This window comes from Merops nubicus, unplaced genomic scaffold, assembly GCF_000691845.1.
Source record: "Merops nubicus isolate BGI_N331 unplaced genomic scaffold, ASM69184v1 scaffold21794, whole genome shotgun sequence".
Taxonomy (NCBI): domain Eukaryota; kingdom Metazoa; phylum Chordata; class Aves; order Coraciiformes; family Meropidae; genus Merops; species Merops nubicus.
Genome location: NW_008603857.1, coordinates 1 through 15,098, shown reverse-complemented (window position 1 = coordinate 15,098; position 15,098 = coordinate 1). Strand labels below are relative to the sequence as shown.

At 39.9% G+C, this 15,098-nt stretch overlaps 1 protein-coding gene across 1 annotated transcript in view; it reads right to left on the bottom strand.

The window, feature by feature from the left end:
- Window positions 1–13,585, bottom strand: part of NME7 (NME/NM23 family member 7) — a gene marked incomplete at both ends in the record, with an annotated part of 13,850 nt that extends 265 nt beyond the window's left edge. The window contains 5 exons of the mRNA XM_008938831.1: window positions 2,231–2,438; window positions 4,385–4,435; window positions 6,637–6,747; window positions 9,980–10,146; window positions 13,478–13,585. Coding sequence (XP_008937079.1) covers window positions 2,231–2,438; window positions 4,385–4,435; window positions 6,637–6,747; window positions 9,980–10,146; window positions 13,478–13,585 — 645 coding nt within the window. The remainder of the gene's footprint in view (window positions 1–2,230; window positions 2,439–4,384; window positions 4,436–6,636; window positions 6,748–9,979; window positions 10,147–13,477) is intronic.
- Between the last annotated feature and the right edge of the window lie 1,513 nt (window positions 13,586–15,098).

Sequence of the window (15,098 nt, the reverse complement as noted above, 5' to 3'; positions counted from 1 at the left end):
CTCTTTCCCTCTCTGAGACCACTGCTACAATCATAAAAACAGGATTTGAATATTTCTTGCAGTGTCTTTTCACTTCTGCAATGCAATCCACTTCCATTCAGAGCATTCAAAATGCTGCTGCCACCATCATTTGGTGGAAGTGTTCCCTGTTTTTTGAACTCTCTCTCTCAGTATCTTTCCCAAATCCACTCCTATCTATGATCTCCCCTCTTTTTCACATCATCTTTGCCACTGTATAAGCAAAAATTAAAATGCCAAACATTTCTCAGTACATTTTCTTCCCATAAACAAAACTGACCTCCACCTCATTTCTTTGCCTTTTTTATTCCTTTTGTCCTACACAACAAAACTGTGTCTAAAATTGTTGGCTTATTGACCCTGTTATTGTATTTTTTATCTCACTGAACTGAAGTAAATCATGCTGATTTCTAGGATGAATCCAAAAAACCTCTCTGCCTCTGATCATTTCCTTTCCTTCTGCCATCACCATCCAGGTATCATACAGCTTGGGTCTTAGAGCATATTGGAGTGAGTTTGACAGCCAGGTTTCTTTCCTCTAGTGATATTTTTTCACTGTCTACTGCCAGCTTCACAATTTTTCCATACCATTTATTCACATATGTTATACAATCTGCCAGCTAATGTTAGTCAAATGCTCAGAACACAGATTCCACTTCAGACCTATTGGGCAAATTCAGGAAGAGACCTCATAAATTGCTATTTAAGGGAAAGGATAATATTCAGGTGGCATCAACTTAGCTATCTTTTCCCTTTTTTTTCTAAAGAAATTCCAAAATTTGGCCTGCAGAGAGACACCAGCTTCCAGTATACCACAGACATACTTTCACTTGTCATTTAGTCCTCAGAAGAACAATGCAGCTTCCCACTCTAACTGTTCAGTGTACTATACATGCACTAAATGTGGTTGAGACTTCAGTTCTCCTTCAGAAGAGTCCATTTAGGTCCTTTTATCTTTCTTATGTTTCTTTCTTTTCACCAAAGCTTCAGCAAGGTGCAGCCAACTCATTTCCATGGTAACTGCTATACAGCTACATAATACTGGGCCTCCTAGATTAAAATAGGCTCAGGGGTATTAAATTGACAGTGTTGGTTGATTTATTGAAGATTGGTATCAATAACACCACAAAGAAGCATGCACCTGCAAAAGTTCAGCAGAACAGTCCCACAGTCATAAAAATGCTGCAGATAAATGGGGCCTTCAAACAGCATTTCAAAACTAATGATATGCAAAAAGAACAACAAACTTAAGCCCAAGCACATACTTATGCTTCTAATCAAAATTTTATGCTAATAGATCCTCTCTCCTACACTCTTGGTTGAAAAGCTGGCACAGTTGTCATAGCAGTACCCAGGAACAAAGAGAAACTTTCACCCTTACACATGAAAACATCTAGTTATTTAACCAGAACTACAAAGACTTTTCTGAGGAAGAATTACAGGCAGAAAAGACTAAATTCATCCAAACTGTTTCTGTCTCTGTACCACCTTCATCCAGTCTGCCAGCAGGACTTCAGGTCCACCCTACAGTTTCTTGCCAAAACTAGAGGCACACAGAGAGGACCCAGCAGCCCAGGGTCAGTGCAGACAAGTGAGATGGGGACCTGACCAGCAGAAATCTGCCCACACCTTGCAGTTAGCTTGCTATGCTTTTTTTTTAGGACTAAGGAAAGGCACACTGCAAATGACCCAAAAGAGAACCCAGCTCTTCAAAGCCAAGCCCACTGTATCACCTCTCCAAACACAAAGCACTGCAAAGTGACCTGTTTCCATAATTATTCATTCTGAACAACAACAGCAGAAGAAAGCAGGCTGCAGGCAGAGGAGCAGTGAGGCCTGTGGAGGAGAAGAGATAAGCAAAACACAGGAGGGCATAAAAGGATTTAAATGTTTAATCACTTTCTTTTTATGACCAACATTGGTAGGCTATAGGAAGATTACACAGACTATGCAATTAACTCAATGTTTGTGAGGTACAGGAGACATTAAAAATGCCCAGGCATGCTCTCTGATCAAAGTGACCCAGGTTCCCCTTTGTGACAGAGGTAAACAAGACTTCTCTTTTCAGACAGTTCATTTTTCCATGCTAAAAAGGATCCATGAAGTACCTCAACTGGTTCTGAACTCAAATGGAGAAAAAAAATGAGGAATTCCTGGCCCAGCTTTATCAGATAAAGTAAAAAGAAACTTCAGTCCATAAACCAAAACTTACTTGAGCAGCTGAAGCAACTGAATCTGGGCCATGAGCTGCATTTCTTAGCCCATCGTGTCCAAAGTTGGCTCTGATGCTGTCTGGTGCATCAGTCTGAGCTGCAGCAGAGTTTGCTGGCCCCAGTAATGTTTTCCATTTACAAACTGCATCATCTCCTAAGATTTCCATAGCAACAATGGGACCGCTGGTTATACACTGGAGAAGCTCACTGCAAAATGGAAACAGCACAGGGTGAGCCCCACTAGAAATTAAACCCAGCAACAAACCTATGATCCAGTGGAAATATTCAGAATTTAACTCAGCCAGGCCTGCAGCAACCTGAGCTACCTTTGAAGCTGGCTCTGCTTTGAGGAGGAGGTTGGACTAGGTCATGGGCAGACATTCCCTGCTTATTATGGTTGTGGAAAAAGAACCAGATAGTACAAACTCACTCAAGCTCCAGTGGAGATGTCAGGTTTCAAAAGAATTTTTAAAAGATCAGTACTGGCAACAGCCAAAGAGCCCCTGCTAACCATTTGTCTGACAGGAACAATTCCCAAGCATGTCTCTTCTGCACAGAAAGCTCTCAGGATTCTCACAAGTGTGTGTCCTCACTGACACAACTTCAGCCCTGCTGTCAGAATGGATTGCTCCACTGACCCGTGGATCTCTCCTGTGGATTTTGCCAAAATCCAAAGAGGGAGAGAAGGGAGAAGCCAGATTTGGCAAGTCTACAAGGGAGTGGGGACTTTAAAAAGTGAGTTATCACATCCTGGAGTAAGCAGATGTCAACTGATTTTAATGGGATGAATCTGAGGAAGGAGAAGAGATTGTGAGGAGCAGCCTGACTCCTCTCTACTTCACTGCTTACATTGACTAGTGAATGTGCCAAACTACATCTGAATTTAAAAACAAGTAATTCAATGCTAAATATCAGTGAGTTAAAGGTTTTACATTTCACTGCCTTGAAGATTCTTGTTCTGTTTGATTTGTAATTCTTTATAACTTTGGGGTTTTAATTTCCAGAACAATCCTACACAGAAGATGTAGCCACTAGGACTGTAGGATGGGAAACAGGCACATCACAGTGGACAAAGACTACAGTTCCTCAGCTAATTACCATTAGTGTAGATAAGCATCTGTCAAATAAGACAACAGGCAAAATTCTTGCTTATTTATCAGCAGATTCAAGCAGGCTCACTCAGAAGAAAAGGCAGTTCTGAAGCTTCCTCTGATCTCCAGCATGGTCAGACATAGCCTGGGGCCATGACTCTGTGAAGAGCTTGAGTTTGGACCCACAATAAATCAGCTGCTGTTGCAGGAGAGCAGATGGCAGATCCTGATACTGAGTACTTCATGGCAGTACTGAAACAAGGTCTTTTGACCAAGTCAATGCAAACCCAGGCTCCAAGGTGGATGAAAAACACAAGGCACAGCTACACCCTCTTCCTAAAAGAGGAAGACTGCCAAATCCAGAAGGTGGAAAAGAAAGTTCTTTGTTGGTACTTTCAGGCAAAACAAAAATGACACAGTCACTTGGTCACAGGCAACAAACTGGCCAGTTTTGGACAGATTTGAGTTTCTTTCTGTTAGGTGGAGCAGTCCAGCATCATGGAAGTTTGAAGTTTTGTCCAAGGGTAGCAGTACAGTGAAAAACTGCTCCATGAACTATCCTTTCAGTTAGTTATGATTTGGGTTATTTGCTACCATATCAATCCTCACAGGTTTTGGACAGGCTTGAGTTTCTTTCTGTTAGGTGGAGCAGTCCAGCATCATGGAAGTTTGAAGTTAAATCAGTCCTCACAGCTAAGTGCTCCCCCCTAATTCTCATTACCTGCAAGCTCCACCCTCATCCTGAAAAATGCTGTTTCCCTTGGCTTTGAAGTTTCACCTTGCCAGGAGCATTTTCACTTCTGAGAGACCAAAGGCATTCCCCTGACATCAGCAGGCTGTAAAGAGTGCAAGTTAAAACCCTGAATCACTGAACTAAGGCTCTGTTCCTGGAGGAAGACAAACAGGGTGCATGCTTTGCAAAGGGCTCCACTGAGCTGAGACAACTTCTGATTTTCCCATGGTCCTGCAGTATGAAATAGTATTATTTACTATATAGTAGATGAATCCTGCACATTCAGTAAATAAGCTTAAAACATGGCAAACTGAAACTGATATCCCTACCTGTAAAATGGTTTTGATTGATGGTCTACGTAGAAATCAGCTGCTTCTTTTCTGGAAGAGTAAAAAGACATAGATATGGAGATAAATAGAGAGATACAGATATATAAATCCCCCTGAAAACCACAAACTATCCTTCATCAACATAGCTCTACATGTAAGGTCTTCCTGAGCTGAGCAGCTTGTAGTGTGTGCACACCCAGTGAACCAGAAACTGCATTTAACTTTCTGTCACATTTTATGTGGCTACAAGTGTAGCTTGTAGCTGACTCCTCCTTATGTTCCTGCTCTGGGATGAAAGCCCCTAGGATGGACTTTCAAGGTCCTTGATGCTCCCTACATTCTCACATTGAGATATAAATGCAGCAGTCACCTTCTTGCCCAAGCCATTTGCTGTTGTCTTCATCTCTCATGTCAGTTTGAGTGTGTATGTTGGTTAATAAAGTTTGGGTATAAAGCATAAATAAACAATTTATCTGCTTCACTGGAATTTATTTCCTTGTCAAGGCCAGTGTTTGACTACACTGATGCACAACAGAATATTGCATGAGCTGGTTTCTGGTCTTGGCTTGCTGCAAAGCTGTCTGTGTACCACCTTCTGAAGCTGGAATTTGTGGAGGACAAGCTCTTCTTGGACTGACAAGTTCACTTGGAAAAGCTCTTCTTGGACTGACAGTTCACACTTGGAAAACTGTTCTTACCTGCAGACCACAGGCTTCTGGGTTTTTTTCTGATCTCCATGATTTTGCTCACTTTGAGCAGCTCTCTATACTGAAAGAAATTACCTGCATGTTCTTCAGACAACAGATTCTAAATGTGATCAAAGGCATGGTTCTGTCATCTGCAATGGAACTTTCACATCTCTCTTCCATTTGCAGCCCAGACTTCAGCCAAATATTGCCAGAGGAAAGCAATAACCTCAAGGAGAACCTAGGAAGAATCTAATTTTCCTAACCTTGACAAACATTTGAACAGTCACAGCTTTCTCCAGCTTTTTTATCAGAATGACAACCTGCATGGAATAATTCCTGGCTTGTTGCTTTCAGTTGAGTCTAAGTATGAGCTATTCAAAATTCAAATTATTTTCATGGCCCATACAGCTAATATTTCTTAAAAAGAAATGAGGCTGAACTGACATATTAAATGAAGAGAGAGAGCTGACCTACCAAAGCAGGTGCCTGTCCTCACTTTCATAGCTACAATTTTTACAGAAGGCAAGAATCTACTTAACAGTGATTGCCAGACAAATGTCAGTCATAATCCCTTTCAAGAAATCAGTAGGTGATGATGCTCATTTGAACCAGCATAACTGCAGAGATCTAAGGGTAGAAGACTCTGGCACAGCAATAGTTCTATCATTTTAAAATGGCACAGTCCCAAGAAACAGAGTCTAGAGCATGCAGAGGAACCACAAATACTCCAGCACCCAAACTTGTGCTTCTTAGTAATTTTTTTAATTATAAAAGACAAGCAGAAATTTTTATACAGCCATAAAAGTTCAAGTCTCAAAGTTTCTTCACTTTGGTCTCAATCAACTCCAAAGCACGTGACTTGGTTTAACAGTTCTGCCAGTTCTCAGACAGACACCAAAATAAAGAGTCATCCAACACAACACTTCAGGATCAAATCTCTTAGACTGCAGGAAAGCAAGCCAAAAGAAGCTGGCATGAAAGACACTGTGAATTATAAATCAGCACTAGAAACCTGACAGCTCACAAACTGAAGTTGTTTGTGAGAGGACCTGGGAAGGGTATCATCAAATGTTGCAGCAGGTGAATGCAGAGAGAAGAGGAGGATGTCACATAGTTGTTTTATGTTCAGAAAGCTAAAAAGGTTTTGAGGTAGGGGAAAGTTATTCCTGACCTCACACAGAAACCCTAAGAACACATGAGAATGGTGTTATGTAGGACAGTTCTTCTTTTCAAAGCTACATTGTATATGAACAGCTCTGGCAAAGCAGCAATGGAGAAATAATGCAGGCTAGAGTAAATTAATCATGTTTTCTTTCCTCTGCAACATGATTTTTTCATTAAAAAAACCCACAAGTTTGGGTTCTGAGAGCAAAAATTAAGATAATAGATTTATTGAGAGCAAACAAACCAACTACTAGATGATCATGACACTGATGAATCTTCCCTCTGTTTCTCCCTGGAATGGATTTGATGTGTGGAGTAACACAGGATTGCTTCAAAGGATGTTCTGAACTACAAAAATAATATGTAGATACAACAGAGCTAATCTTAAAAATTCCTTACCTTGAAAGCATCATCATTTTGGCTTTAGTTATGGTAAATCCTGCATTAATAATGATATCAATTAATTCTCCAATCTTGGGCATGGCGTCAGGTTTAATCAAAGCCAGAGTTCTGAGGAAAAGGAAAAAAAAAGGAGATAAAGCCAACACTATTTCCTTAGAGGATTTGGTGTGCACGTGGAGTTTATATTCAGACAACAAAACTCACATCAGAGAGAGAGATTCTGTCACAAACATCCTAGCCCAAGTGTCTCATCAGCTTCAATGCCTGTGCAGGACATGATTCTGATAATAATTCTCATAAATGAGGCTGTTAACATGCTCTGTTTAAAAATACTACTTCAACATGTGCCTCTTCCATCAAACTCCAAGTGAAATGATTGTTTTATTATTCCTTTTAAAATATTTAGAGGTCTTAAGAGTGAAGAAGGTCCTGTTATGCTGGGTACAGCACCAACACTTCATGGTGTACAGTTTGCATGCCAAATGGCTGACATTGTGAACAGACACAATAAAAGGTTGGCAGAGGAGGGACTACACCTCTCACACTGACTGACAGCTATATTCTAAGGGAGACCAATCCAAAAATCTCTACACTCTCCCCCACATCTTTTGTTTCCAAGTACGTCCTGTCTTCTTGATAATTATCTTTTTATATTGACATCTCCAAGGCCAAGACTGTTTTATGAGTGTGCTTTGCATAGCACCAAGCACACCAGCAGCACTGAACACATTATTAATCAAAAATAACAAGGTCTGGAAAATGGCATTTTTTCTATTTGCATTCATCTTGTGGTGAGTCAGCTTCAAATGTGCTCAGCTTACAAATCAACAGATTTATTCAGCCCTGCATCTCAGCAAACCCAAGTCTCTGCAATCCCAAAGAGCTCTTTCCATCTTTTACCCCATCTCCCAGTAATGAAGGCTCCCCAAGATAAGATTTTTTACTGCAGTACTTCCCTAAATGAAAGGCAAATAACTGCAAATTTGTCATTTTATGGACCAGTGTAGCATGGAAAGCAGCCTTTAGGTTAGCAGCAATATATTCTAGCCAGGAAATATGCTGAGGTTACAGGAGATGGATGAACTTCCACTGTGTTTACTTTGAACCTTCAAGTGACCTCAAATGCTTTGGGAAAAGACAGACTATCTATTTTACACCAAATCTCAAGGAAAGGAGGTGTTAGGACCAGTAAATGCAGAGAGGGAGATTTGAATGTGTGGCATTTAATTTGAAACTAAGGGAGATAAGTGAAATACTAATCACTAATGAAATAGTGGGTTATGAAGCAATTTACCTAGAAGACTTTAATACAAACTGCAGTGAGCAACACTTACAACATCTTTTCTCTAACACTGATACATAAACTTCAACTCCTGAGCTTCTCAGAGGTATGCAGTTTAAGGAAAGTATAATTCAGGATGCCAGAGACTGTCTCTGAGATTGGATTTTGATTCATGTGCCCTATTTTTAGTTTTAATTAGGAATATATTTCTTTGGGTTTGACGTGATGCACCCTGCAAAGTACATTTTGGAACAGTTTTCTATCTAGGAACACAGGAGAAAGAATGAAAATTAAGCTCATTTGCTTACATTTTCAGAGGAGCTGCATGACTGCAATGAATACTAGGACAGAGAAGATGGGAGCTGATCAAAGGAGGAGTGCACAGAGCAGGCTGTGGCTATGCTTTTGAGATAAACTTATTTCTATTAATAGGACTGTTGCATGTACAGCAACTTTTGTCTTGTAGGGGAAGAAACACTGAATGTGTCAGTGACCACTGCAGACAGTTTGTGATGGTTTTCTTATGACACACTGGGAGGGGAGCCTGTCTCCATATTTATCCAGTGACCAAAGAATGTATTTCCAAAGTCAAACTCAACTCCTCACAGTCCTGTACAGCACAAAGGCAAGAAAAAGACAGGGAAATACTCTGTCTCATACAACAGCCCTAAAATTATTACTAGAATTCCAACTACAGATTATTTTAGGAATTATCTAACCAATAACTGCTGTAAAACCTTCTAGGAAAAGACCAAAAAGACAAATACCTCCTAGGCAACTGTTTTGCCCAAGGAACTCTTAATATGACTCTGTTTACCCAGGGAAAGCTTTAGTGAAGAAACTGGATTTTGAGGATCTCTTTCATGTTTAAGACACCTTTCACTATGTTCCTTTGGGCTATTCTGAATATGTAACACCACTTGCATATCTATGTTATCTTTCAAACAACATTCCTAAAATGTTTTCCAAACAGCTGACCTGTTGTAAATTCCCTTCCTTCCTTTTGTAGAGCTGCACAAAAAAATTCACCCCCTCCCAGGACCACTTCATGGACACAACTATAGTGTTGCTGCACAGAGGGTCATTTCCCTTAAATGAAGAAGAAAATGTCATTTTACCACAAGCTGCCCTTTCTAAGTGTAACTCCATCAGCACCAGGGCTTATGCTGGTTTAGGTAGAGTAGGAAATACACAACTATAAAAGGTTACATTGCTATAAAACCTATAAACAAGACAGATGTAATCTACCCAAGGCTCCACTGAGGAACAGAGAGAGTAGCCACATATACAGAAGCTGTCCTCTGGTGTTCACCTTTGCTACTCTTCCATCATGTCCAACCCCAGCTTGGAGAAAAAGTACCAAGAGAACTATTTCTGGAAAGATTATGACAGTCATTTCCACAGCAATGTTTTTCTGAGCTTTAGAAAAAGGTGTGTGCTAAAACTTGCAGCTCTTCTTGTATGTCTGGTTATGTACAACTCTCCAAAAAGAGTTCAAAATAATACCAGTTCCTGGGAGGAAGCAAGAAAGTAGGTGAATAGGGCTCACTGGAACATCCTACCTAAGAAAATATTCTGTGCTCTTCTCAAGAAAAGCTGGAGCAAATTGCCAAAATTTATTCATTTGCAAATTCAGAGATTACCTGAGCTGCAGTCAGATCAGATTTAAATCCCTTGTAAATTAAATTTATTGTCATTTTAAGCCTCTCTTCATACTTTTCACAGAATCACAGAATGTTAGGGGTTGGAAAGGACCTGAAAGATCATCCTTTTGTTCTTGAATGGGCTCTTAAAGCCTTTTCCAAAGCCTTTCAACCACCAAGAGATGGTGAGTCTTATCTTCATTGCACACAGAGTCTAGGAGACTCTCAGAAAAAAACTCCTCTCAGAGTTTAGGAGACTCTCAGAAAAAAAACTCCTCTCAGAAAAAAATGCTCCATAGTGGGAAAACCAACAGAGAATGGGAGTGAAAACACTCTTGGAAACACTTCTCCCCAAGCAGGGGCCACTTGGGAACCTCAAGCACAGGCACAGATCTCCTCCAAGCTGCTTTCTTACCTCTCTTTGCGGCTCCCCAGCTTGCGGGCTGTGTATTGATCCCCGTAGTCCACCAAGGAGAGGTGACGGGCAAAAACAGTGATCTTGTTGCCCACAAACAAGTCCTCCAGGTGTAAGGGCTCGTACTTGGTGCGCTTCAGAAAGGTCCGACGGTTCTTCACGTCGTACTGCAGAGAAAAGGGGTTTCAAATCCACCCCAGCAAGAGTTTTAGCTGGGGGAGAAATCAACCTCGTTTCAACCGGACCTTCAGAAGTTTCCCTGAGACTGTGGGGTGGAATCTCATCACTTAATTGTTTTAATTCCTTTGAACTTCGAGGTGGACCAGGGAGACTAAACCACAATTACAATTTTATTCCATTTAAATAAAGCTGACAGCTGCCTTGGCATTTTTTATTCTATCATTTGCTTGTGCTCACTCAAGCTGTGAGAAACGTTTCAGAGGCCTGGTGGATACCTCTGTCCTGTCCCACTGAGCCCCCCCCAGGTCTGTGCTGTTTCACAGAGCCATGGCTCACTCCAGGAACAATCCAGACACACACTGCAGCAGATCTCCTTCTCAGGGCATTGTTCCAGTGATACTGTGCTTTATTTGACTGCATAGAACTCAGGATTAGGGATGGATGGATGGTTGCAACACTAGGTTGAGATGTTCTCACTGCCTAGAGCTCCAAACTGTCAAGACAATTCAGCTACAGATCATCCTTCCAAGCAAGCAGCAAGATGTTAATGTGTAGTTTTCTGGGTGGGCTGGCAAAGCACAAAAGGCAACCTGCTGAAGAGTTTCTTCACTGCATGGAGATACTACAGATGCCTTCAGTTTCCTGAGGGAGCAGAATCCTATAAAAAGAAGAGGTTTTCTCCTCCTCAGCCCAAACCTCCCCTTCTCTGTCTTGAATTTCATGTACTGCCCTCCATTGCAGTGGAATATACACTAGAGTAGCATTAAAAGAAAGATCATTCCTGCAAATTTTGGAGGGAAAAAGGAGGAAAAGCAAAGTTACATTCTCCTCCATGTTCTGAAATGTGTGCATACTTTCTGTCCTCTTAGAGGGCTCAAAGAATTTTCAGTTTTTCCAGAAGAGACAAAACTTTGCTGGTCAGAGAATAGAAATTATATTGACACTTCATTCTGCTGAGGCAGGATTGTAAGGAATGAACCTTCCTTGCTGAGATGTCTTCAGTCCCTCACACGTGCTCCTAAGTGTCCTCTACTCAAGCATGGTAGGGAATGAAATGACAACATGCTGAAAAAAAAACCCACTTGAATTCAGTTTCTTGTTTTTTCCTGGACTTTACCAGGAGGTCTAGTAAATGTCTTGACTATATTCAAATATTTCAATATCTTAACTAAAAATATGAACTTTTTTGTGGTTATTTTACTAACAGTTCCTAGAAAGGCACCCCATATTGCTTCTCTCTTCCCAAGCAGAAAAGGCATCCACCTGTGTTAAGGAATTCTTCTTTAGAGGGGAATTTTGGATCTGTTTAAAAGACCTTTTTATAAAGTGACTGGTAATACACAACAGAAGAAATGAAAGATTATTTTGACTGTTCCCATCCTGCCCATATACATTTAGAAGTAAATTACCCAAACTAAAATAGTTCTCTGCTAAGAATCTGTCCTTCTTAAAGATTTCTTCTCTCTTTTTAGGAATTCTCCTGTAAAAAGAAAAGTTGTTCAGGCTTTAAGAAGTTCCCATGAGAGTTACTATGGAAAATTCAGAGTATGGGGCATGTCTTTGTCAAGAGTTCCAGTTTGATCATAGAGCTGCTTGCAGTCCTTAGACAAAAAAAAACTGTGTTGTCTTCTTCCAGCTGCAAAGCAAGGTGGAAATTTGCCTCATTATTCCCACTGTCATTTTTCTTCACAGGAACCAAGACATGAAGAACAGAAAGAAAAGGAAAGCTGAAGACTTAACATGACACAAGCCTTCAACAACTCAGCTCCACTCTCAGCTGAGTTAATATAGTGATAGCTATTGTCAGGAAGGTGGGAAAGGGGATGAAACACCTTAATCATAAACAGGGAGAAGCTGACTCATATCCATCACCTCCCTTCTCCTCAGATATGTTAGATGTAAGAATGGGCTGTCAACTCCTCAGAAAGATACTAAAAGATGCAGAGAATTAAGCAGGGAAAAAAAAAAAAAAATCACCAAATTCTGTGGAAATTAAAAAAAAACAAAATCCAGAAGAGAATTCTAAATTTAATCTCTGTTCACAAACTCACCCCCAGAAGTGATTTTGAGATGTTTTTCCTAAAGAGGTGTCACACAGAGAGTCCATATACACTCATGACTGTGTACAAACCATGCTAATTAACCTAAGAACACAACAGCAAAATGCAAAAGTCTGCTCAGCCACAGGTATTTGATGCTGAAGGCATCAAGAAGCTCAAGAAACACCTCTTGGGTTTGAGCCATCTAGGTGAAATGAACAACAACTCTGCCAGCCTACACGTGGTTGTGTAGGAAGATTATTATGGCTCCTGGCTGATTAGCTAAACTCTCTCTGGGAAAGAAAACCTAAAACTCCTCACATTTTGACACCTCTGCACACACAGGCATCATAGAATAGAAGTGACTTGCAAAGGACAACATCATGAGAGAGTTTGTTTGAAGAGATGATCAGTAAAAAGTAAAAAGGGCATCTCCTCACACCATGGTTTAAAGGAGCAGCAGTTTGGGGAAGAAAAGGCAGATTCAACTTGTTTTCTTATTTCTGCATTTGGTATTTAGAGCAGGAACACTAATATTTAATAAAGAAATGATGAACATCCAAATCTATGGTATTCTCAGAGCCTTAGGTTTTCATGAAAAATCAGAAAAGACTAATCCAAGCCACTCATTCCTAAAAGGAGGCACAAGGCAGTTGTTGGTTTATTTGGTTTACCTTTACATCACATATTACATTTATATATCTCTATGCCTGCTGCTGTAAAATGCTTCTTTTAACCAGTGATCAATAAACAGTGGGGATTGGTCATATGAACCATGAGTCAGAAAGGTCTGTGCAAGCACCACTGGTGGAAAAATTTAGATCTCAATGAAACATCCTTCCTTTCATTGACACCAAATAAAGAGCAATTTACCATTTCCTCTACTTTGATAAGACTCTCTTACATTTTACTCTTCAGAGAGTTCTGGAATGCTTGATGAAGCTTAATCCCTTGTTTGGAATCAGCTTCCATTTTTGTTTCTCAAGTAGTAGGTCAGTGTTGCTGAATTACAATTCTGAAACTCAAGTAGAGATTGAATGAAAGCAGATTTGTGAAAATGAATCTCTCCACACCAAGCTTTAAGAAAAAAAACTTAAAAATAATAAATAGGAAAGTTCATCCACATACTTCACTGGGAACTTGTATTTTTGCTTTTCTTTTAGGTTTAGAAACAGAGCAAGATACACCTTAAATTACATTTTCTTTACCTGGAATATTAATAGGCACAGGCAGTGGCTTGCCTTTTTACAAACTGTTTCTTTTTTTCTTTTGTTCTTACCATTTCAACTGATCCATCTTTTGGATAATAGAGAAGTTCATAACGCCGAAAGAGTGAAGCATTTGAGTCATACCATTCAGCAGTGAAAGCAAATCTGTCATCTTGACTCTGGAAACAGAAAAGGGAGGAAGGGCTATTAGAGAAATCACACGTTTTAGATGTAAAAATTCACAGATAAATAAAAGAATCCTGGAATTTGTTGTCAGAAAGGTAAAAAAAATCACTAGTAAATGCACATGCACACTTTGGATACCACCTTTTGTGAGGTCACTTAACAAGTAACATCTTTTCCTCACTTGGTAGCTGTTAAATATGATGGAAAGAGCATGTCTTGTTTTCCAGGCAACCTCAAAACTTTTTCTGATTTCATCATGAAACATAGACTATTGTGGAACTTGTTAGACTTCTTAATTTTGTGAAAAGATTGGAAAGTATTTGATTTGTTAAAAAGAATGTGTTTGCTCACCACTAAATTATAGCATCTTAACCCATTTTCTACACATCCTACAAAAAAACTCTTTCATCTTTCATATCTGAAGCCCTGTTAATGATGGGGTAAACATATTCAGGTCAAGAACAACATTAATCTGCTTCCCTACTTAACTTCCTGAAATTTACATCAAGTATAAATAGCCTGATCTCATTTACAACTCATTTTCTGCCCCTAAGGAGTGTGCCAAGAAAGCCAGACCACAGTACTTCTAAAACTAGCTCCATGCACAGCTCCTCTCTGCTCCTCATCCTCCAGGGGATAAGCCCCTACAAGACATCAGGCACAAAGGTGTGTGGATGTGCAGCTGTAACACTTCTCAGGGGTAGATGTTTGGCAGCTATGAACACTGCAGGATCAATTATTTGCTCATTGTTAGATGGTGCTCTGCATGTTTATTTTCTGCACCTCCTCTAAATCTTATGGGCTTCCTTGAGTATTCTGGAACACCAGGAGGAAAAGAATCAGAATTTTCCTAGTGGGGGGAAGCCTAGAGACATATAGATGCTCAAAAAAATAAACCCCTCAACAAACAAACCAACAAAACAACAGTGATCTTGTTTTTGTTGTCAGTGCATCTTTTCTTTCAGCATCTTCAGCTTAAAATTGACTTAGGACTAAGTGCTTTTGTAAGTCTTCACAGCTCTGAAATTATCTTTCCTGAACATTTACTTGCTAGTTAGATTTACTAACAGTTAGTAATGGTGAATCAAGTGAGTTTATAAATACATTATAACTCAGTAAATTCTTGCTTTGAAGCATCAGTTTCCTTTAATTTGGAAGCATGCATAGGTTTTGCTACTAATTTTTCTGCTAGTCACATGCACTCTGAGACTTATCACAGCCTAAGGGAAGGGCAGTTTAAATTATTCCCCTTGTTATTACGTGGGCAACATATTTTTCCTAAGACCCTGTCTTTCTTGTGACTTTCTTTTTTTCCATTTTACACATAATTCTGACCTATCTGTAAGCTTGCAGTGAGTACTCTGCCAGTTTATCACTTCATGCTCTTGAGCTGGAATCTCTGTGATCTGTAATTGCCTGGAAACAACGACTTGTGCCTAAATTGGTTATCAAACTGGAATGTATCATAACTTACTGCTCAAGAAAACTCCACCTGAAACAACATAA